The sequence below is a fragment of the Lipotes vexillifer genome, unplaced genomic scaffold, assembly GCF_000442215.2.
Source record: "Lipotes vexillifer unplaced genomic scaffold, Lipotes_vexillifer_v1.1 scaffold814, whole genome shotgun sequence".
In the NCBI taxonomy this organism is placed as follows: domain Eukaryota; kingdom Metazoa; phylum Chordata; class Mammalia; order Artiodactyla; family Lipotidae; genus Lipotes; species Lipotes vexillifer.
In genome coordinates, this window is record NW_006784081.1 from 16,921 (window position 1) to 40,699 (window position 23,779).

The window sequence follows — 23,779 nt, forward strand, 5'->3', positions numbered from 1 at the left end:
GGAGTGGACACTGCCCCTGCCAGAGAATGTCATGGTGCTGTTGACTACTCCATGGAATTACTCAACATGCTGCTCACCACTGTCAGAACGGGGTAATCTTTAAGTGGTGGAATACCCAGGTGGAGGACAGGAAATGGCCACTTCCAAATGCAAAATCAGAAATTCAAAGCTCTCTGTGTTTTCTGTGAACAGAGTTGATACCTTCAGAAAAATAGACAAAAGCAGGGCAAGAACCAGGATGCAGCAGTTCAATATTCTGGGAGTAACAAATATACACTAATGCAGTGGACACAGAGGATTGCCCAGCCAAGGGAAAAAGTGGGTGAGAGCCTTTTGACAATTCCCTTGAGGCTCTAACCTCCCTTGTCAGATGCACATCAGGAAATGGCAAGTCACAGAAGTGGCAGTGCCCAGAACATCTCTAGGTGGCTGGGATCATCACACCCGAAGCTGAGCATGCCCCTGACTGCCGTGTGTAGCGTAACTACAGTGCAGAACAACTGGCGGGGGGAATGTCTGCACACATTAAGCCCCTACTTTAGGGATTATCCAAGGGTCAGAGTCAAACTGAAGCCCAGAGGAACAGGGTAACTCAGGAATTTTTATCAACCTCTGCCTTCCAGATAGGGGTCCTGAGTTCTGAAAGCTGGGTTTGGAGCAACATCCAGAATCATGGACTGTGTGTGAGGTCAGATCACCACAGTCTTCAAGGGCAAACTGGGTGGTAGTAACTGACGCAATGTTATCAGTTAGGAGTTGCTAAATCAAAAAGGGACACACGGTTCAAATGAATTGTCCCAGGAGAAGAATACAGGTAAGAAGCCAGTGGACACATGAACCAGGGAAATCTGAAAAAAGGTGGTTTGAAGCAGAAGGTGGGAAGCATAATTTAAGTAACTCCTGGGCCAATGCACAGGTGACTGCACTTTCTTTACACTGGGTGTAAGCAGTGGGGGTGAGGAAAACAAAGGGTTCCATTAAAGGTAGAAACCCTCCTATGTAAGAGAATCAAGTACAGTAAAATGCTTATAGACCATTTTCTTACTTTTTTGTTCCTGTGCTTCTCAATTTTTACAATTTTATAATTTCTCTTAAGGGTCAACTAATTTCTATGTTGTTAATGAAGGTCCATGTTGGTTCTGATACTTGGTAATTCAGACTAATTCAGACTATTCAACTGAGGCAGTTCTGAATTATGAGTGTTTGCCATTCTTAAGTTCTCAAAACCCACACTACTGTGAACCTTGACTCTCAGTAAATAAAATGACTATATTCATGTAAGCTTTCATGGTTATTCTGTAGAATGGAAATTCTCTTGCATTCAGTAATTAATACATTTAGTCTCAAAGTTCTTCCATATCACTTTTCTCCAATATGATGTCTCTGATGCTGAATGAGGTTTGCAGTCTGGTTGAAAGCTTTCCCACATTTATTACATTTATAGGGTTTCTCTCCTGTGTGAATCCTCTGATGTTGAGTCAGATGTGTACTTCGGATAAAGGCTTTCCCACAGATTTTACATTTATAAGGTTTTTCTCTAGTATGAATTCTCTTATGTTGAGTGAGGGCTGAATGGTCACTGAATGCTTTCTCACATATATTACACGCATAAGGTTTCTCCCCAGTATGAATTCTCTGATGCTGGGCTAGGGCTGATTGGTCCCTGAAGGCTTTCTCACACAAACCACATCTGTAAGGTTTCTCTCCAGTATGAATTTTCCGATGTCGAGCAAAGGATGAATTATCCCTGAAAGCTTTTCCACATTCATTACACTTATAAGGTTTCTCTCCAGTATGAATTCTTTGATGTTCAGTAAGGGAAGAGTTCACCCTGAAAGCCTTCCCACATTCATTACACTCAAAAGGCTTCTCCCCAGTGTGAATTCTCTGATGCTGAAGAAAACTTGTACTCTGATTGAAGGCCTTCCCACATTCATTACATTTATAGGGTTTCTCTCCACTATGAATATTCTGGTGTTTGGTAAGATGTGCCCTGCACACAAAGGCTTTGTCACATATGTTACATTTAAAAGGTTTCTCTCCAGTATGTATTCTATGGTGGTGGGAAAGGTGTATGTTTCGGATAAAAGCTTTTCCACATAAGTTGCATTCAAAAGGCTTCTCTCCAGTATGAATTTTCTGATGATAAGTAAGTGAAGAGCTCACTGAGAAGGCCTTACCACATTCCTTACATTCATACGGCTTCTCACCAGTGTGAATTCTTTGGTGATGGATGAGGTGTGTGCTCTGGTGAAAGGCTTTCCCACATTCTCTACATTCATATCGCTTCTCTTTAATAAGAATTTTCCGATTTGCATTAAGTTTTTCAGTATGAATCTTCTGATGTTTATTGAGGGTTGAACTCTTAGTGAAGACTTTTCCACACTCACTACACTCAAAGGCTTTTCTGCTAGATTGAAATCCCTGACTCTGAACAAAGGATGAGCTCATGGTGCAGTGCTTCCCAGATTCATCACATTTCTGGTCACCAACCACAGATGAAGTTTTCTCATGAGCAAGCATCACTTGCTGCAACTTTATCTCCTGGCTTCCATGCTGCCATTCCAACAGTGTTTCATATTTCCAGTAACTATCTCTAGTGAATCTTTCCTTTATCATCCACTGACCCAATTCTCCTTCAGGAATATCTGCCTTGAGAGTTGATTTCTTACTCACAGGTGTAGTCATCCAATCTGAAAGACATCAAAAATTAAAATGTCTGTTTTATCCTAGTAAAACATCTAGTTGGGATAAGAACGTGACCTTGTTTATAATGCTAACAGAGAGGTTGTAATTTTGAAGATTTCTTGAAGTGAAGATAAAACAGGAAAAGGGAGAAGAGGTGAACAGAAGACATGGCAGAAAGGGGTTGACAACTATACAATGTATGAAGCAGGAGAGCTTGGAGCTGGCATTCAGAAGTCACAGGCCTGAGCTGGGATCCTGAGTACAATATTTATTTTCTTTGTGATTACAGAGAAGTTACCTGAATTTTGAAGGCTCAAAAACACCTGTAAGACCACACTATGCTAACAGATAAGAAAAAAATGTACCTTATCTGTTTTAGTGATACGGTCTTTAAAATAACCTAGGTGTGACCTTAAGAAACCATTGAAACTAGAGGTCAACACTTGGTAGAAAAAAAGTTCAGCTTCGGAGTAACTACTAAAACCAGGATTTATGTTTTGTAGACTCATTTTAGCATTCAGATGGAAAATAAAAAGTTAGCCTACTATAGAGCCTGTGACTCACTGATACCTACTAATAAAGTTAGAACCTCCTGCTACCAGTGAGGAAGCAACATCTTCAAACCTAAATGAATAATGTGACATCAATATAAGGAACACGTACCATGAGGATGTATATGTGAGCATAAAAAATTAGGAACAAAGCAGCAAATCTGCCAGGATATATCCAGTATGTCTTGGAGGCAAGGCCCTGAATTTGGGGAAAGGAGTATAATAGTCATTAGAAATGGGACTCTGCTACTGGGATCTGGGCCAAGGTCCCATGAATTATCTGACAAAATGATTCCTCTCCCCAAAACCAAATTCCACACTTACTCAACAACAGTCTCACTTGGTCTCATGGGTATCCTGATATTAACAAGCAGAGTTCTGAATGCATACTAGCTTTCTGTACGTATTTGTGAATATCTGTCTTTTGTGTTAAATCTATTTAAGACTTTGTACTAAGAAATGCAATGATAAGGACTTGATACTAACACAGATGATGCAAAGATTCCTGGGAAAGCCTATCAAGAACAAGCCTCCTTCAATGCTTTTTTCTCCTACTCACTCCAGAAAATCTATAAAGAGTAATAATAATAATAATAATAATAATAATAATAATAATAATAATAACTCCTTGTACTTACCTGGAAAAGAAAGTTAAACAGGTGCACTTTAAGGCTAAAATCCTTGTGAGCTTAGAATATATCCTTGCTCAAAACAAAGAATATTTAAAGTTAAACACCAGTTTTGCCAAATCTCAAAATCTTAAGAACTGACTTTTGCTTCTGGACCTAACAGAGTAGCCTGTGGAAGACCAGATTCTTGCAAAAAATACCCGAAAAATCTGAATTGAAAAAAAAAAATCTGTCTAAAGGCATCAGATATCACTTGAAGCCAACTTGATAGTCTAATGTTTGGGATAGAAGGGAAATATAGAGATGATCCTAACAGTGTTTTTTTTTCATCAGAGAATTTGCTGAATTCTTAAGCTTCTCCAGGCAAGAGACAAAGCTAAGCAGAAATTCAGAATTCTCTATAGTCTTATAGTACTGTTGAGCCAAATACTGGAGTTCAGGACCTTCTGGGGGCCTGTGGGGTAAACAGTGGTCAGAGTAAACATGTAAAGCTCTCAGTTGGGACTCATGGAGGGCTACAACCTAGCAGCAAGGGCAAATAAGAGATAGGTAAAGCCTCATAAACATTCAACCCAACCTCCAGCTAATGAGTCCCTGGGTGGATGGATTAGGGTGGTTTGCTTGTACTCCAGCTGTCTACCAGAGGGAAGGCAAATCTTCTCTGGAGGAACATAACATCATCCAGAACCTATTCACTCCTTCACACATGATGTCAAGGATTCAGTCAAAAAGTACCAGGAGTACTAAGAAATTATTGAATCAAGAGAAAAAACAGACAATAGAGAAAGACCCTCAGAACTCAGATACGAATATTATCAGAAATGAGGTTTAAAATAAGTGTGACTAACATGTTCAATAAAACAGATAAGAATGAGAACTTTAACAGAGAATTGGAACGGAAGAATCAAATGAAAATTCTAGAACTGAAAAATATAACTGAAATTAAGAACTCAATAGATAGCTTTAACAGTATAACAGACATTGGAACTTCCTTGGTGGTCCAGTGGTAAAGAATCTGCCTTCCAATGCAGGGGACAGGGGTTCAATCCCTGGTCAGGGAACTAAGATCCCACATGCCATGGGGCAACTAAGCCCGTGCGCCATAACTACTGAGCCTGCGCGCCTCAACTAGAGAGCCCGTATGTCACAAACTACAGAGCCCACGTGCTCTGGAGCCCAAGCGTCACAACTAGAGAGAGAAAACCCGCACGCCACAACTAGAGAGAAGCCCACATGCCGCAATGAAGAGCCTCTGCACTGCAACAAGGTCCTGCATGCCACAACAAAGACCTGACACAGACAAAAAAATTTTTTTTAATAAATAAATAAAATGAATAAATATTTTAAGAAACAGTATACCAGACATAGCAGAAGAGAGGAATAGTGAACTAAAAAAAATACATAGGCAGAAAATATCCATGGTAAAACCTGGAGGAAAAAATTTAAAGAGACATATAAGACATGGTGAAAACATTTATTAACACATGTGTGACTGGAGTTTTGGAATGGGAGGAGGAAAAGAATGGGGCAAAAAACACTATTTTTTTTAAAAAAAGGTTGAAAAATAAATTTGAGAAGCACTACAGACTGCAAGCAGGATAAATTCAGAGAAAATCCACCTAGGTATACCATAGTAAAACTACTGAAAACATAAGACTAATTTGAAATTTCCTTGAGAGAAAGAATATATTACCTTTAAAAGAGAAAAAAATAAAACTGATAGCTCTCTTTTCAACCAAAAACAAGGGAAAACAGAAGACAATGAAATAGGGACTTCCCTGGTAGCACAGTGGTTAAGAATCCGCCTGCCAATGCAGGGGACATGGGTTCGAGCCCTGGTCTGGGAAGATCCCACATGCCGTGGAGCAACTAAGCCTGTGTACCACGACTACTGAGCCTGCACTATACAGCCCATGAACCACAACTACTGAGCCCTCATGCCACACCTACTAAAGCCTGCACACCTCGAACCTGTGCTCTGCAAAATGAGAAGTCACGGCAATGAGAAGCCCGCGCACTGCAACAAAGAGTAGCCCCTGCTCACCACAACTAGAGAAAGCCTGCATGCAGCAATGAAGACCCAACGCAGACAAAAATGAAAAAATAAATTAAATAAATAAAATTTTAAAAATAGCTCCATAATTGTTTAAAAAAAAAAAAAAGAAGACAATAAAATAGCATATGAAGTGCTGAAAGAACATAACTGCTAAACTAGAACTCAATAGAAACAAAATGTCCCAAAAAAGTAAATATGAAATGGTTATTTCCATACAAATAAAAACAGGGATTGTGTCACCAGCAGGCCCATATTAAAAAAACAATAAAAGGAGTGTTCCAGGCAGAAGAAAGATAATCCCAGGTGTAAAAGTAAGAAAAGGCAATGGAAAGAGTAAATAAAAATATTATTGCACAAAACAATAATTATAATGTCTTGAGAGGTTGAAAATATATACATAATTAAAATATATAGCAAAAATAACACAAGAGATGAAAGAAAGAAAATAGAATTGTTTTAAGCTATTAGCATTGCCTGGGAATTATTTATTTTGGATAGTAATAAGCTGGTTTTACTTATTAGACTTACCAATAAAAGACTGGTTAAAGAAGATAAAAGCTCATACAATCTTTAAGACTAGTTAAAGAAGATACAGGCTCATTGGAATATGGCACAATAAAAATAGTTGATTCAAAAGAAGACAAGAAAAAAAACAGACTTAAAACAGGTGAGTAAAATTAAAATTAAATAATGAAATAGTAGATGTCCAATCCTATACATATTAGCAGTTGGTCTAAATTATGCTATTAAAAAACTAAGGTTGGGCTTCCCTGGTGACGCAGTGGTTGAGAGTCCACCTGCCGATGCAGGGGACATGGATTCATGCCCCAGTCCAGGAAGATCCCACATGCCACAGAGTGGCTAGGCCTGTGAGCCATGGCCACTGAGCCTGCGTGTCCAGAGCCTGTGCTCCGCAACGGGAGAGGCCACAACAGTGACAGGCCTGCGTACCGCAAAAAAAAAACAAAACAAAACACTAAGGTTGTGAGGCTGGATTAAAAAAATAAAATCCAACTATATGGCACTCAGGAGAGAAATATCAAAAATATAGATCCAGGGCTTCCCTGGTGGCACAGTGGTTGAGAGTCCGCCTGCTGATGCAGGGGACGCGGGTTCGTGCCCCGGTCTGGGAAGATCCTACATGCCGCGGAGCAGCTGGGCCTGTGGGCCATGGCCGCTGAGCCTGCACGTCCAGAGCCTGTGCTCCGCAATGGGAGAGGCCACAACAGTGAGAGGCCCGTGTAACACACACACACACACACACACACACACACACACACACACACACACACACAAATAATAATTATAAATATATATATATAGATATCCAGAAATAAGGAAAGAAAAGAATGGAGAAGGATTTATCCAGCAAGCACTAACCACAAGAAAGCTGGTATACCTATACTAATATCAGACAAATCTCATAATATTAGAGAAAACAGGCTTTAAGATAGTTCATATTGACAAAAGGTTCAATTATCTAGGAAAATATAACAAATCTACATTTTCACATAACTTTAAAATGTATAAAGTAAAAATTGAGAAAATAAAAAGAAAAAATAGAGAAACCTTAACAATGATAGTGAGATATGTTTACACACAATTCTCAATAACTCAGAAATCAAACCATTATGAATAGGGGATCTGAATAACAAGATAAACAAACTTGATCTAAATGATATACTTATAACACTATACCCAACAATGACAGAATATACATATTTAAGTGCATAGAACATTTACCAAAACTGAACATATACTGGGATGTGAAGTAGTATGAACACATTTCACAGGACAGAGATCATTTCACAGGACAGAGTTCAGAATGTGTACTCTGAATTCAGTGGAATTATGCCAGAAATGAATAACAAAATACCAAAAAGACAGTTAGAAAATCCACAGATATTTTAAAACTAGTCCATACATTTCTAAATAACTGATAAAGCAAAGAAGAGATCAAAACAAAAATTAGAAAATATTTTAAACTAAATGATAATAGAACCATGAAATGGAACTTACAAAATGCAGCTACAGCATGGTTAGAAAGAAATGTACATCTATCTATCTGTATCAATTATCAATCTCAAGAAATCAGAAAAATAGCAAATTAAATACAAAGGAGAAGGAAAGAAATAATAAAAATAACAGAAATTGATAACTTAATAAAAAATTGATAGACCTCTATCAAGACTAATGGAGAAAGAGAGAAGGTACATATTACCCCTATCAAGAATGATAAAGGTGACATCAAGACAAATTCTAAAGAAATTTATAAGATAATAGCATAATGAGGAAACTTTATGCCAATAAATTAAAAGACTAAATTCTAGGAAGGTATAGAGTATCAAAACAGATGCAAGAAGAAACAGAAAATCTGAATGGTCCTACATCTAATAAATAAATTGAATCTTCCATTTAATACCTTCTCACAAAGAAATTTCCAATCAGAGATGGCTTCACTAGTGAATTCTTCTGAACATTTAAGGAAGTCCAGTCTGTATACAAACAGGCCAGCGGAACCGATTATAGACCCAGAATCAGACCTATGCACATGCAGTCCCCATATGTATGACAAAGGTACACTGCAGTACAATGGGGAAAAAGATAGTCTTTTCAGTAAATGATCGTGGGTCAACTGAATACCTTTATGGAAAATAATGAAAATAAATCTTCCATGTGGATTGTAGACCTAAATATGAAAAACAAAAGAATAAAGGAAAACACAGAAGATCTTCATGGCATTAAATGTCTTAAGTAGGACACAAAAAGCATTAACTTTAAGAAAAACCCCAATTAACTGGACTATTCTAAAAATTTAGAACTTCTGTTTACCAAATAACACCATTATACGAAGTGTGAAATAATATTTATAATGCATATGTATCTATATGACAGAGGATCAAATCCCAAATGTACAACCCTAAAATATATCAATAAGAAAAGATTAGACAACTAAATAGAAAATAGGGAAAAGACTTATAGATACTTTACAAAACAGGATATTTAAATGATCAATAAAAAAATAAAAAGATGATCAACTTCATCAGTCATAAGTTGAGATACAATGAGATACTCCATATATCCTCTAGAATGGTGAAAAACAAACTTTTAATGACAATACTAAGTATATAAGAGGACAAGGAACCCTCATATCCTGCTGCCTGGAGTATAAACTGGTATAACCACTTAAAAAAACTATTTGGCAGTGTCTATTAAAGTTTGCAGGGACTTCCCTGGTGGGCCAGTGGTAAAGAATCCACCTTACAATGCAGGGGATGCAGGTTCGATCCCTGGTCAGGGAACTAAGATCCCACATGCTGCGGGGCAACTAAGCCCGCAAGCCACAATTACTGAGCTCACATGCCTCAACTAGAGAACCTGCATGCCACAGACTACGGAGCCCACATACTCTGGAGCCCACGCCACAACTACAGAGCCCACGTGCCCTGGAGCCTGTGCGCCACAACTAGAGAAGAGAAAACCCTCACACCACAACTAGAGAGAAGTCCGTGCGCTGCAACTAAGACCCAACACAGCCAAAAAAAAAATAAATTAAAAAAAAAAAACTTGCCTACTCATGAACATAGTACTCCTAGCTATATGCTCAAGAGAAATGTATGACATACATTCTCTAAAAGATGTACAAGAATGTTCATAATAGTTCCAGTATTATTGATAATAGCTCCGAGCCAGAAATATACCAAATGTCTAGCAACAGTAGAATGTATAAATAGTGGTAGGTTTACAGAGTGAGATATCATGCCTCAGTGAGAATGAACCAACTATTGCTACATATGACAACATGGATGAATCTCAAATACACTGTGGAAGCAAAGAAGCCAGGCACAAAAGAGTAGACACATATGATTCCATTTATAAAAAGTTTTAAAATAGGCAAAACAAAGCTATGGTCAGGGTAGTAATTATCTTCAGGACAAAAGAAACAGAGGGGATGGGAGGAGATCTGTGGTGTTCTAGGAACACTTTATTTCCTGATATAGGTGCTGGTTATACAGATGTATTTATACTGTAAAAATCTGATGAGCTGTACACTTATAATTTATGTATTTTCCTGTGTTAGTATTACTTCAATAAAAGTTTACTTTAAAAAATCTGGGAGTGGCTTTCAAAAATAATAATTTATCTCAATAAAAACAACCAACTGCTAGCTTTCTTTTCTAGCAGCTATTAGATAGCTATGTTTATTAAAGCCTTTTCTTGACTGTGATCATAAAACATAACACCTATATATAAGAGAAAATTGGCTTTTTAATGTTTTGTGTTACAGGAAAACACTCATCTAATTGTGTTATCAAGAGGGGGTCAAACACACCCTGGTTTCACGACGCTGAAGATGAACTGAGATGGGGAAAGACTGGACCCTCAGAGTCAGTTCTCACTGGGGCCCAGGTCACTTCATGGGGGCTGAATTAGGAGCAGTACCTGTAGCTGCATTGGGCCACACTAAAAAAAAATTATGGTTTTAAACTATATATTGATAACTCTAGGGTATCAAACAGGGCATGCAAGTAGTATGATCCAGATCCTATACAATGTAGTCAAGAGGTCACCCCCAGGGAGGGACCAGAAACTGACCCAATTTCCTCCAAATCATCAGAAGTTTCAAGACTTGGCACTATCAAGTACATCTGAGAGTGGGGGTGGATAAAATAAGGAGTTTTGGATTAAGGTCAGTTTATGAAGCCTTTATGCCCTCAGATCCCTTCCCCAACTCAGAGGAGCTGGAAGGTTTCCCTCTCCCAACTGAGGAAAGCCTCTAACAAGAAAGAGATACAAAAGAGATACCAAAACAATCAAAGAGTAAATTTGAGAACACAGTGCCTATAAAGGGAGATGAAAGTGTTTTTGGAAACCATTATCTTTAGAGGTAAGATATTACAATTGTAAAACACGAATAAGAGCTTACAAATAAAACAAGAGTTCTTGGAAATTAAAAAGGATGGCAGAATTTGAAAACTCAACAGAGAATTCCCACCATAAACAATTAGAAAACTAGGGAAAAAAATGAAACAACTATTTTTAGGCAATGGAAAAGTAATCCTGGAAAAGTAAACTCACAGTGACAGAAGCAGACCTGTGGTTGCCAGGGGCTGGGGACAGGGGACAGGATTAATTGCAAAGAGGTAAGAAGGAATTTTTGGTTAGAGATGACAAAAATGTTATTCTTTTGATCTGGTGATAAATTTGTCAAAACTGATCAAATATTACACTTAAAATGGTGAATTTTATTGCATGTAAATTATACTTTAATGAAGCTGATTAAAAATATTTTTAAAATCTCAATAGATGAACTGGAAGACATAACTGAAGAAACCTGTCAAAAGTAGAACAAAAGAAACATAAAGATGGAAATTTTAATAAAAAGATAAAATTAGGGCTTCCCTGGTTGGCACAGTGGTTGAGAATCTGCCTGCCAATGCAGGGGACATGGGTTCGAGCCCTGGTCTGGGAAGATCCCACATGCCACGGAGCAACTAGGCCCGTGAGCCACAACTACTGAGCCTGCACGTCTGGAGCTTGTGCTCTGCAACAAGAGAGGCTGCGACAGTGAGAGGTCCACGCACCGTGATGAAGAGTGGCCCCCGCTCGCCGCAACTAGAGAAAGCCCTCGCACAGAAACGAAGACCCAACCCAGCCAAAAATTAATTAATTAAAAAAAAAAACCTTACTGGGGACAGTAAGATTTATAAAAATAATAATAAAAAAAAAGATAAAATTAGAAGACAAGTCCAGGTGGTATCAGGCATTCCATCAAGAGAAAAGAGAAAACTGAAGGTGGAAATTAAAAAATGCTAGAAGAAAATGTCTAAGATCCACAGGGCAGAAATTTAGATGGAAAGGCTCACCAATGCTCAGTGAATCCAAGTATAGGAGCACACCAGGGTACACCACTGAGAAACACTGGAGTAAATGAGGAGATCACGCAAGCTTTCAGAGAGGAAAAACAGGTCACAAGTGATGAAGAACCTGAAGATTTTGGATTTCTCAATAGCAGACTTAAGTCTAGAAAACAACAGAGCAATGTCTTCAGAATTCTGAAGAAAAAAGATTTCCAGTGTTGAATTCTATCTAGTCAAACTATCCAGAAAGGGTTACGGCAGGAAAAAGACATTTACAGACTTTCTAGGTTACCAAAAACTTATTCTTGTGCATCCTTTCTTAGGAAGCTACTGGAAGACATGTGCAAATGAAGAGATAAGCCAAGAAAAAGGATGATGTGGGACATGCAGGCTGGGAAAGACAGAATTTGCAGGAGGATGACAGCTAGGCACCTGCCGTTCCAGAATGGAGCAGGTCAGATGGCTCCAGAAGAGACTTTTCCAGGAAAATGAAATTGTTAGAATGCCTTCTGATCTAAAAGTCTTGAGAATCGAGATGCAGACAACTAGAGAAGGTCTGAGATTAAATTAAATTAAATTAAACTAAATGAACCCTGGGAAAGATTGCTTAGGAAAGCAAAAGCAAAAGTTGCCAGGATTTACTTCATGGATCAGCTGTGAATAGTGCTTCAGAATGTAAACAATGACTTTCTCTGACCATTAAGTACACTATAACCCTACTGGGAGGACAGGCAATGGAAAAGGTAGTAAGATGAATAGTTGGGAGGTGAGTTTAATTCTCACTTTTATAGAAGGAATTCAGTAAATAATGCCTGAAACTGAAAAGTCAAGAGGTATCAATATAAACACATCCCTTGGAGACATGGAAACAAATATACCAAATAATCAGCTGAAAGAAGAGAAGATGGTTACTTCTAAAGAGGAGAGAATGGGGATAAGGGGGCATAAGAGGCCATCAGTTTTCATAATAAACATTGTAGTTTCGTTAAACTAAATGCATTATTGTGATGAAATTTAATACTAAAGATAAAGAAAAAGGACACAATAAGCTCCAAAAAAGTCAAAGGAAAGAAATAATGAAAAGCAAAAATTAATGAAGTAAAGATAAAATAGAAACGATCAGTAAAGTCAAAAATTATTTATTAAATTTATTTAAAAGGCAAACCTCTGATAAGATTTATACAGAAAAAAAAAAGACAAAAGTAAATTATTATTAGAAAAAATTCATGCTTTAATTCAGCAAGTACATACTGGGACCTGGTGAGCTGAGATACAAGAGCAAACATGACCAAGTCCTTCCCTCATGGATCTAAGGGTAGATCTAAGGGTAGATTATTTAAACAGGACACAGAAAGCACTAAGATAAAGATCATTAAGACAAACACTGATTACGGACTTCTGCTAGTAAAGAGAAAAGATAAGCTATAGACTGGCACACATAGTAACTGATAAAGTATTCAATTCCTAATTATATATAGAAGTCCTACACGTGAATAAGAAAAAGATAAATTATAACAGAAAAATGGATGAAGAATAAGAATATGTCACAGAACACAAATAATCAACATATGAAAAGGTGTTCAACTCCACCAGTAAACAGGAAGTGCAAATTAAAACCACAATGAGATACCATTTCTTAGGAATTTTGGTTAAGTTCCTGTTACTTGCCAAAGTAACATCAACTAACCTGCATCAACTATTACTATAATTTGGATCAACTAATTTAATCAGCAATCTGGGACCATCTAGTAGAGCTGAAGAAGCATATACTCTTAAACCCACTATTTCTACACCTATGAATACACCTAAAGAAATTCTCAAACAAGGCCCATGTGTATAAGGAAGTATGTACAAGAATATTCAGGTCTGGACTTCCTTGGTGGTGCAGTGGTTAAGAATCTGCCTGCCAATGCAAGGGACACAGGTTCAAGCCCTGGTCCAGGAAGATCCCACATGTTGTGGAGCAACTAAGGCCGTGCGCCACAACTACTGAGCCTGTGCTCTAGAGCCCACGAGCCACAACTACTGAGCCCTCGTATCACAACTACTGAAGCCCACACGCCCAGAGCCCATGCTCCGCAACAAGAGAAGCCACCTCAATGAGAAGCCCATGCACCACAACAAAGAGTAGCCCCCACTCACCGCCACTAGAGAAAGCCTGCATGCAGCAATGAAAACCCAATGCAGCCAAAATTAAATAAATTAATTAATTAAAAAAAAAGAATATTCAGGTCAGCATCATTCAAAAAGCAGCAAAACGTCTGGAAACAACCTACAGGTCTATTAGCAAGAAAATAGTTAAATAAAGGTATAGCCATTGAAGGAGTAACAAAGTGCAGTTAAAAATGACTAGAGCTACACATCCCAACAAGGATTTTAAAAAATGCAAGCTGTGGAAAGGTATCTATAGTACAATACATACATATCAAGCTTTAAAGTGTGCAAAGCTAAACAATATTGCTCAGAGCTATGGATAAATGTGGTAAAGAGCAAGAAAAGCAGCACAGGAGCTAATGTAAAATTCAAGCTAGTAGCTCTCTGGTATGAAAGGAGGAAGAACTGATGAGGAGGGACACATCGAACTTCACATATGCAGCTTTGTTCTGTTTCTTCAGCTGGAGAGCAGGGTATGGAGGGTGTATGCCCATTCTTCAGGCTGTTCAAAAATGTTACATATTCTGTTCCGTAGATAGGATTACAGTATCAAAATATATTTGCTTTAAGAAAGAAAGGAAATGATAATGCTAAGTGTCGAAATAAAATTGTAGCATATAAGAGAAATAGGAGCTGGTTCTCTACAAAAAGTCTCAACAAATATTAGAGGAAAAAAACAGAGATAAAGGTGGAAATGAGAAAGAGGATATAATATAAAATGTTAAAATTATAGATGAACCTGGAAGAAATGGACAAATTCTTAGAAGTGCACAACCTGCCAAGACTGAATCAGGAAGAAATAGAAAATAAGAACAGACCAATTATAAGCACTGAAATTGAAACTGTGATTAAAAATCTTCCAACAAACAAAGGCCCAGGACCAGATGGCTTCACAGGCGAATTCTATCAAACATTTAGAGAAGAGCTAACACCTATCCTCCTCAAACTCTTCCAAAATATAGCAGAGAGAGGAACACTCCCAAACTCATTCTATGAGGCCCCCATCACCCTGATACCAAAACCAGACAAGGATGTCACAAAGAAAGAAAACTACAGGCCAACAATATCACTGATGAATATAGATGCAAAAATCCTCAACAAAATACTAGCAAACAGAATCCAACAACACATTAAAAGGATCATACACCATGATCAAGTGGGATTTATCCCAGGGATGCAAGGATTCTTCAATATACGCAAATCACTCAATATGATACACCATATTAACAAATTGAAGAAAAACCATATGATCATCTCAATAGATGCAGAGAAAGCTTTTGACAAAATTCAACACCCATTTATGATAAAAACCCTCCAGAAAGTAGGCATAGAGGGAACTTTCCTCAACATAATAAAGGCCATATATGACAAACCCACAGCCAACATTGTCCTCAATGGTGAAAAACTGAAAGCATTTCCACTAAGATCAGGAACAAGACAAGGTTGCCCACTCTCACCACTCTTATTCAACATAGTTTTGGAAGTTTTAGCCACAGCAATCAGAGAAGAAAAGGAAATAAAAGGAATCCAAATCGGAAAAGAAGAAGTAAAGCTGTCAGTTTGCAGATGACATGATACTAAAAGGCCACAACAGTGAGAGGCTGGCGTACTGCAAAAAAAAAAACAACAAAAAAAAACTGTCTGGACAAAACATCTCAAATCTCCCCTGGCAGAAGATATGAGGACTTTCATTAGGCTGGTGTTTTTGGTGTTGTTGTTTGTTTTGTGTTGTTGTTTATACATAGAGAATCCTAAAGATGCTACCAGAAAACTACTAGAGCTAATCAATGAATTTGGTAAAGTAGCAGGATATAAAATTAATGCACAGAAATGTCTGGCATTCCTATACACTAAGGATGAAAAATCTGAAAGTGAAATCAAGAAAACACTCCCATTTACCAATGCAACAGAAAGAATAAAATATCTAGGAATAAACCTACCTAAGGAGACAAAAGACCTGTATGCAGAAAATTATAAGACACTGATGAAAGAAATTAAAGATGATACAAATAGATGGAGAGATATACCATGTTCTTGGATTGGAAGAACCAACATTATGAAAATGACTCTATTACCCAAAGCAATCTACAAATTCAATGGAATCCCTATCAAACTACCACTGGCATTTTTCACAACTAGAACAAAAAAATTTCAGAAACTGTATGGAAACACAAAAGACCCCGAATAGCTAAAGCAATCTTGAGAATGAAAAACAGAGCTGGAGGAATCAGGCTTCCTGACTTCAGACTATACCTACAAAGCTACAGTAATCAAGACAGTATGGTACTGGCACAAAAACAGAAAGATAGATCAATGGAATAGGATAGAAAGCCCAGAGATAAACCCATGCACATATGGTCACCTTATCTTTGATAAAGGTGGCAGGAATATACAGTGGAGAAAGGACAGCCTCTTCAATAAGTGGTGCTGGGAAAATTGGATAGGTACATGTAAAAGTATGAGATTAGATCACTCCCTAACACCATACACAAAAATAAGCTCAAAATGGATTAAAGACCTAAATGTAAGGCCAGAAACTATCAAACTCTTAGAGGAAAACATAGGCAGAACACTCTATGACATAAATCACAGCAAGATCCTTCTTGACCCATCTCCTAGAGTAATGGAGATAAAAACAAAAATAAACAAATGGGACCTAATGAAACTTCAAAGCTTTTGCACAGCAAAGGAAACCATAAACAAGACCAAAAGACAGCCCTCAGAATGGGAGAAAATATTTGCAAATGAATCAACTGACAAAGGATTAATCTCTAAAATTTACAGGCAGCTCATGCAGCTCAATAACAAAAAAATAAACAACCCAATCCAAAAATGGGCAGAAGACCTAAATAGACATTTCTCCAAAGAAGATATACAGACTGCCAACAAACACATGAAAGAATGCTCAACATCATTAATCATTAGAGAAATGCAAATCAAAACTACAATGAGATATCATCTCACACCAGTCAGAATGGCCATCATCAAAAAATCTAGAAACAATAAATGCTGGAGAGGGTGTGGAGAAAAGGGAACACTCTTGCACTGCTGGTGGGAATGTGAATTGGTTCAGCCACTATGGAGAACAGTATGGAGGTTCCTTAAAAAACTACAAATAGAACTACCATATGACCCAGCAATCCCACTACTAGGTATATACCCTGAGGAAACCAGAATTCAGAAAGAGTCATGTACCAAAATGTTCATTGCAGCTCTATTTACAATAGCCCGGAGATGGAAACAACCTAAGTGCCCGTCGTCGGATGAATGGATAAAGAAGATGTGGCACATATATACAATGGAATATTACTCAGCCATAAAAAGAAACGAAATTGAGCTATTTGTAATGAGGTGGATAGATCTAGAGTCTGTCATACAGAGTGAAGTAAGTCAGAAAGAGAAGGACAAATACCGTATGCTAACACATATATATGGAATTTAAGAAAAAAAAATGTTATGAAGAACCTAGGGGTAAAACAGGAATAAAGACAGAGACCTACTGGAGAACAGACTTGAGGATATGGGGAGGGGGAAGGGTGAGGTGTGTTAGGGCGAGAGAGAGACATGGACATATATATACTAACAAACGTAAGGTAGATAGCCAGTGGGAAGCAGCCGCATGGCACAGGGAAACCGGCTCGGTTCTTTGTGGCTGTCTGGAGGGGTGGGATAGGGAGGGTGGGAGGGAGGGAGACAAAGAGGGAAGAGATATGGGAACATATATATATGTATAACTGACTCACTCTGTTATAAAGCAGAAACTAACACACCATTGTAAAGCAATTATACCCCAATAAAGATGTTTGTACATGTATAATTGATTCACTTTGTTATAAAGCAGGAACTGACACACCATTGTAAAGAAATTATACCCCAATAAAGATGTTAAAAAAATAATAAATTAAAAAAATAAAGGAAAAAAAATACTATCAGCTATTAACAAAAAAAAAAAAGAGTCATGTACCAAAATGTTCATTGCAGCTCTATTTACAATAGCCCAGAGATGGAAACAACCTAAGTGTCCATCATTGGAAGAATGGATAAAGATGTGGCACATATATACAATGGAATATTAGTCATAAAAAGAAATGAAATTGAGTTATTTGTAGTGAGGTGGATGGACTTAGAGTCTGTCATACAGAGTGAAGTAAGTCAGAAAGAGAAAGACAAATACCGTATGCTAACACATATATATGGAATTTAAGAAAAGAAAGAAAAAAATGTCATGAAGAACCTGGGGGTAGGATGGGAATGGAGACGCAGACCTGCTGGGGAATGGACTTGGGGATATGGGGAGGGGGAGGGGTAAGCTGAGACAGGGCGGGAGGGTGGCGTGGACATATATATACTACCAAGCGTGGAATGGATAGCTAGTGGGAAGCAGCCGCATAGCACAGGGAGATCAGCTCGGTGCTTTGTGACCACCTACAGGGGTGGGATGGGGGGGGGTTGGGAGGGAGACGCAAGAGGGAAGAGATATGGGAACATATGTATATGTATAACTGATTCACTTTGTTGTGAAGCAGAAACTGGCACACCATTGTAAAGCAATTATACTCCAATAAAGATGTAAAAAAAAAAAAAGAATTATAGATGAATACCATGCACAGTTGTAAATGAATACATTTTATGGCTCAGGAAAAGATAATTTAAAGCTAAAGGGCAAAATGTACAATTGATATAACAAAAGGAAACTAAACAGATTAATACATAAGGCAGAAAAGTAAAAAGTTATTAGCAAACTACTCAAATTAAGGGATCAGGCCATTTTCTTTAGGTTTACTGGGTAAACAATTTCTGTAGAATTAAAGCTATTTTGGAGAAGGGCGGGGGAATGACACCATTTGAGGGTCACACTGGTTTAACCCTCATCCTGACTTGCAACAAAATGGCCACATTAAATACATTGATATTAGTTAACCACCCTGAAGTTCAGTTTTCTGGGTTTTCTGTAAGTGGGGTTAATAATATTTGCCTCACAGGTTGTAAGGTTGAAATGGGGCAGCTAAGAGATCCCCGGAGATCACCCAGCACAGTGCTGATCCACAGGGGCTCAAATGTCAGCTCCCTGCCTACACTAGATCATGGCCCAGGGAAGAGAAAAATTTTAAAAGAAAGCTATCAGGGCTTCCCTGGTGGCGCAGTGGTTGAGAGTCCGCCTGCCGATGCAGGGGACACGGGTTCGCGCCCCGGTCCAGGAAGATCCCACGTGCCGCGGAACGGCTGGGCCCGTGAGCCATGGCCGCTGAGCCTGCGCGTCCGGAGCCTGTGCTCCGCAACGGGAGAGGCTACAAGAGTGAGAGGCCCGCATACCGCAAAAAAAATAAATAAATAAAAGAAAGCTATCAGAAGGACTTTTTCTTACTATTATTAAAATTAAGTGTCTTTCTAAACCAAGAGTGATTGATGCAACAATGGAAAAGTCCTAGATCCGATCCTTTGAAAAATCAGAGATAAACCTATTATTATTGTTCTACATGGTTTTTGAAGTCCTAGCCAGTCATTAAGAAGTGAAACAGAAGTAAGAAAAACCTATACTAAAAATGATTCAATGAACACTTTAAGAATAAGAATTGGAGAGTGACAAGGGGAATAAATATTTGGAAATGACTACCACTTCTTTACAGCAGTAATTTCCAGTTGAAAAACAAGGAGGTAGTTCTATTAAAAAACAGAACTATAATTTTAATAGGAAATTGAAGGAACAACTATAAAACTTTACTGGGGGAATTCCCTGGCAATCCAGTGGTTGGGACTCTGTGCTTCCACTGTTGTGGGCCTGGGTTCGATCCCTGGTTGGGGAACTAAGGTTGGGAAACTAAGATCCCACAAGCCACGTGGTGCAGCCAAAAAACAAAACAAAACAAAACAAAAACACCACCAAACAAACAACAACAATAGCAACACAAAAACCCAAAAGTTTATTGGGAAATATAAGATTTCTTTCCACGTCTGAATGGCTGACCACTAATCATCCTTCGTGAATCAGCTCACAGCTTAGGGTGTCCAGGAAACAAGAGGTGCTGGAACAGAGGCTCGTGAAAGGCATCTGGGAAGGACTGAACCATGACCTCATGGTTTTTCATGTCATTACTCATATCTGACTATAAAATCCCTTCTAGGCATAAAAGTCCTCTTCATCTTCACAATCCCCCCTCAGAAGTGCAATAAAGAATTAGTGTCAATGATGAATAACGGAAGAATAAATGATGTTATTAGGCCAGAGTACTGGGACAGTGGATTAATTTCTTTTAATTCCCATCGCTTTTCTTTTTTTGTTATAACACTGCTTGTATAATACTGAGTGAAATATTAAAAATGCCTTAGTTTGGGTGTAATAGAACACACAAATTCAGAATGCTATTGGGGTAAGTTAAAAGATTTTTTTGATAATTGAGTTTTGGAGTTAAGACATATAAATTCCATAACAGATTAGATCCTAGACATTCCAGTAAACAGTTACTTACTGTAGGATATAAAGTCCTGCCTACTTCATTGGGCTCCTGTGAAAAATCAGTAACAAAAGGGTTTTTAAAATATTTTACAGGGCTTCCCTGGTGGCGCAGTGGTTGAGAGTCCACCTGCCGATGCAGGGGACACGGGTTCATGCCCCGGTCTGGGAAGATCCCACATGCCGCGGAGCGGCTGGGTCCGTGAGCCATGGCCACTGAGCCTGCGCGTCCGGAGCCTGTGCTCCGCAACGGGAGAGGTCACAACAGTGAGAGGCCCGCGTACCACCAAAAAAAAAAAAAAAAAATTTTACAATTGGCCAAATGCTGGCAGAAAGTGAAATGTAATGTCTTGAATATGCCAATAGCTCTCTAAAATATTGGGGGGTTTAGGGAAAGGCACCCCTGCTCCTGTTCTTAAGCTACCAGATCCAATGGGTTCCTCAAAACAAGTAACAGCCACTAAACTGTCGTGTTCTCTGTATCCCCAAGCAACAAGTCTTTGCCACTTACTAGGTGCCAAGCACTGTGCTGGGCATGAGCAATATAGCAAAACAGGCAAAAAATCTGGCTGTGCTCGTATGGTGCTTACAGCCCAGTGCAGCACCAGCAGAAGGTGGAGAATAATTAAATGCTGAATGTAGGTACACGTGGATGAACAAATATGAAGGTGGTTGAAGAAATGTGCAATGTTTAGCTAGAAGAGCTGCCTCAGTAGGCACATGGTGACTGGCCCTGAGGACCAGAAGCTGCTCAGCTGTGTGTAACCCATGCTCTTCCTCCTCACTGGAGAAGTGTGAGCAGAGACTGCATGGTCAGATGCTGAAGGGAACAACAGGACACACAAGCACAGTGGGGAGCTGTCCATCTATGCCAAGTAGAGAGAGAAGAAAAATCATGGGAAGGAGGATCCAGGGAGGCACAAACTGCCACAAGAAAGGAGTGCCACATGCACGTGGGGACAAATATGGCAACAAGGCATTGAGGTGAACATGAAGGGAAAAGATGCTCATTTCTCAGTCCACAGGCCTGGCTCACGTGCTATGTTCCTCCCAATGCCTCCCACACGCAGCATGCTTACCAAGACAGAAGCCTCCCAAGGAGTCCTCCGGCATCGATTCTTCCCCCTTTCCCAGCTGGGAAAACGTATCTGGCTTGGGTCCTAAGAGTCCTGTTTTTGAGGGGGAAAAAAAAAAGGGCCATATCTGTTCATACCAGAGATAAAATCATTGCAAGGATGAGATCTGGTCCATGGAACTTCCTGGAAAAGGTGACCTGATAGGGGCCCAGGGTAGACAACAGTTCCCAGAAGGAGGAAAAGATGGTTTGGGCCTGACAGAGAATCTGTTCCCGTCTTTCTCTCTGTTGGAAGGGAGGGAGGATTTGACCTCTAGTCACCTTTGAGACATCTGCACTTAGACTCCAAAGGGCCCTGTGCCCAGGACACAAAGGATAGGCACTGTGATAACATCCTCAGAACAGCTCACTCCCAACCCAAACTTCTGTATGGAACCAGTTTACAGGTCCCAAAGAAATCTCCAGATATGAAGATGAGCCTTCAGAGGCTCCCACTTACCCAGGGATACCAGGTTGCTGTAGTTCTCCAGCATTACATCCCTGTACAGGGCTCTTTGAGCAGGGCTCAGCTGCGCCCATTCATCCTGGGTGAAAAGCACGGCCACATCCTTGAAGGTCACTGATTCCTGTAAGGGCAAACCCATCCCCGTTGACTGGTGGCTACTCCCTCACATGACTCTCTGGGAAATGCTGTGACAATCTGCAGGGCTGTTAGCACAGAAGGGGGATGGTGTTCTGTGACAAGGGAAGCACTTCCTCAGGGTCTCCTAGGGGTCAGGCTTTTATCAGACTTCGTTCCCCTGAAGAAAAATACCTTGTGGAGAAGACAGGCCTCCTCAGCCAGCACTGGGACTTCACACTGGCTGTCCATCTTGCCCAAAACATTTTCTCCCATCTCCGTCAATCTGCACAGCCCTGCCTGTACCCCCACCCCTATGACCAATCCTACCCAGGTCTTGGCTTCAGCATTACCTCTTCAGCACCCCTCCTCAGCTGCTCCCTCCCATATCACCCGTGCAGGGCCATCCAAGCACTGTCCCACTTTACTGAGTTTTGGTTTACTTTTGGTTTCCCCCACGAGACTGTTAACTCCAAGAAGCTATGGACCATTTCCACATCTCCCTTGTCTTCCCATATCATGTCTTCTAGAACATGGCCCATGTACCCAGCACCTGTTACAAATGTGTTACTCAGCAACTCCTGCTTTTCTTCAGCTGAACCCAACACACATACACGGTTCCCATGGAAACAGTCCTTCTGGACAATGTGACCTTGTTCCCTCTGATCACAACTAGTACCTTCTGTGGAAACTCTTGGCTGAGAGGACAAGAGAGCTGGTGTGAACTGAGAAAGAAGAGCTAAGTAGAAGCCCAGAGAAGAAAGGCAAGGGTCCAAGAGAAAGGACTTTTAGATTATTCTAGACCCCACTTGCCTAGCTGAAGTACAGGTGCATTTTGGCCTTTTGGGCAATATCCCAATATCCTTCCAATAAAGGCCTGCTTTTTCTTAAGGTAGTCTGAGTTAGGTTTCTGTTACCTGCACCTAGAGCCTTGCACAAAGTAGGCTGAACCAAGGAACATTTGTGGGACTGAACCCATGAACCAGTCTGTCAGGGACAGACCTTCACCTTTCTATCATGGGCATAGATCTAATACCTGGCACATTTTACATCCCTAATACAGGTCTGCTGAATGGCAATCAAAATTATGGCAGCCTGTAAACACAAGATAATTGTGTGACACCAACAATGAATTTGAGGAAAAGGCTAGGGAAGAGAAATATCACAGTGGACTGGCACCGTGAAGACAGGTTTCAAAACAAAAGTGGTGCCTGAGTTGGGTTCTAAAGGACAAGCTAGAAACCAAGGAGAAGGGTGAGCAACCAGTGAGCTGGGACTGGGTTGACACGGCACTTTCAATCGGCTGCTCAGCCCTTCCAGTGATTTCTGCCACAGATTCCTGCCCTGGACAGGTTTAAGTGTGAATGAATTAGAACAAATTTACCAAATTCATCAGAATTTGTACACTCAAATGAATGTTGTCTCCTTCAAAGTGGAGTCCATACCCTTATTCTAACGAAGTTAGCACTGCTCAAAGCTTTTCAGTAATTTATTGAAATTGAAAACATACCACTTGAATGATTTCATTTGTACCCAATATTCCTCTGAAGTAAAAAGCCAAATATAATTTTTTTAAAAAGCCCAGTAAATCCCACCTTTCTAAGAAAGCATTCCAATTTCTCTCTTCTATCACTTCTATGTTAGGTACTGCCTTTACCACTTTAGACCCTTATTTTACTTGCTAGTGGAAAGAGT

At 39.4% G+C, this 23,779-nt stretch overlaps 1 protein-coding gene across 1 annotated transcript in view; it reads right to left on the reverse strand.

The window, feature by feature from the left end:
- Window positions 1–1,197: 1,197 nt before the first annotated feature.
- Window positions 1,198–23,779, reverse strand: part of LOC103086082 (zinc finger protein 454) — a 43,062-nt gene continuing 20,480 nt past the window's right edge. The window contains exons 5-7 of the mRNA XM_007456484.1: window positions 21,965–22,091; window positions 21,470–21,559; window positions 1,198–2,693 (exon numbers count right to left, since the gene is read on the reverse strand). Of these exons, the coding sequence (XP_007456546.1) occupies window positions 1,360–2,693; window positions 21,470–21,559; window positions 21,965–22,091 (1,551 nt within the window). The 3' untranslated portion in view covers window positions 1,198–1,359. The remainder of the gene's footprint in view (window positions 2,694–21,469; window positions 21,560–21,964; window positions 22,092–23,779) is intronic.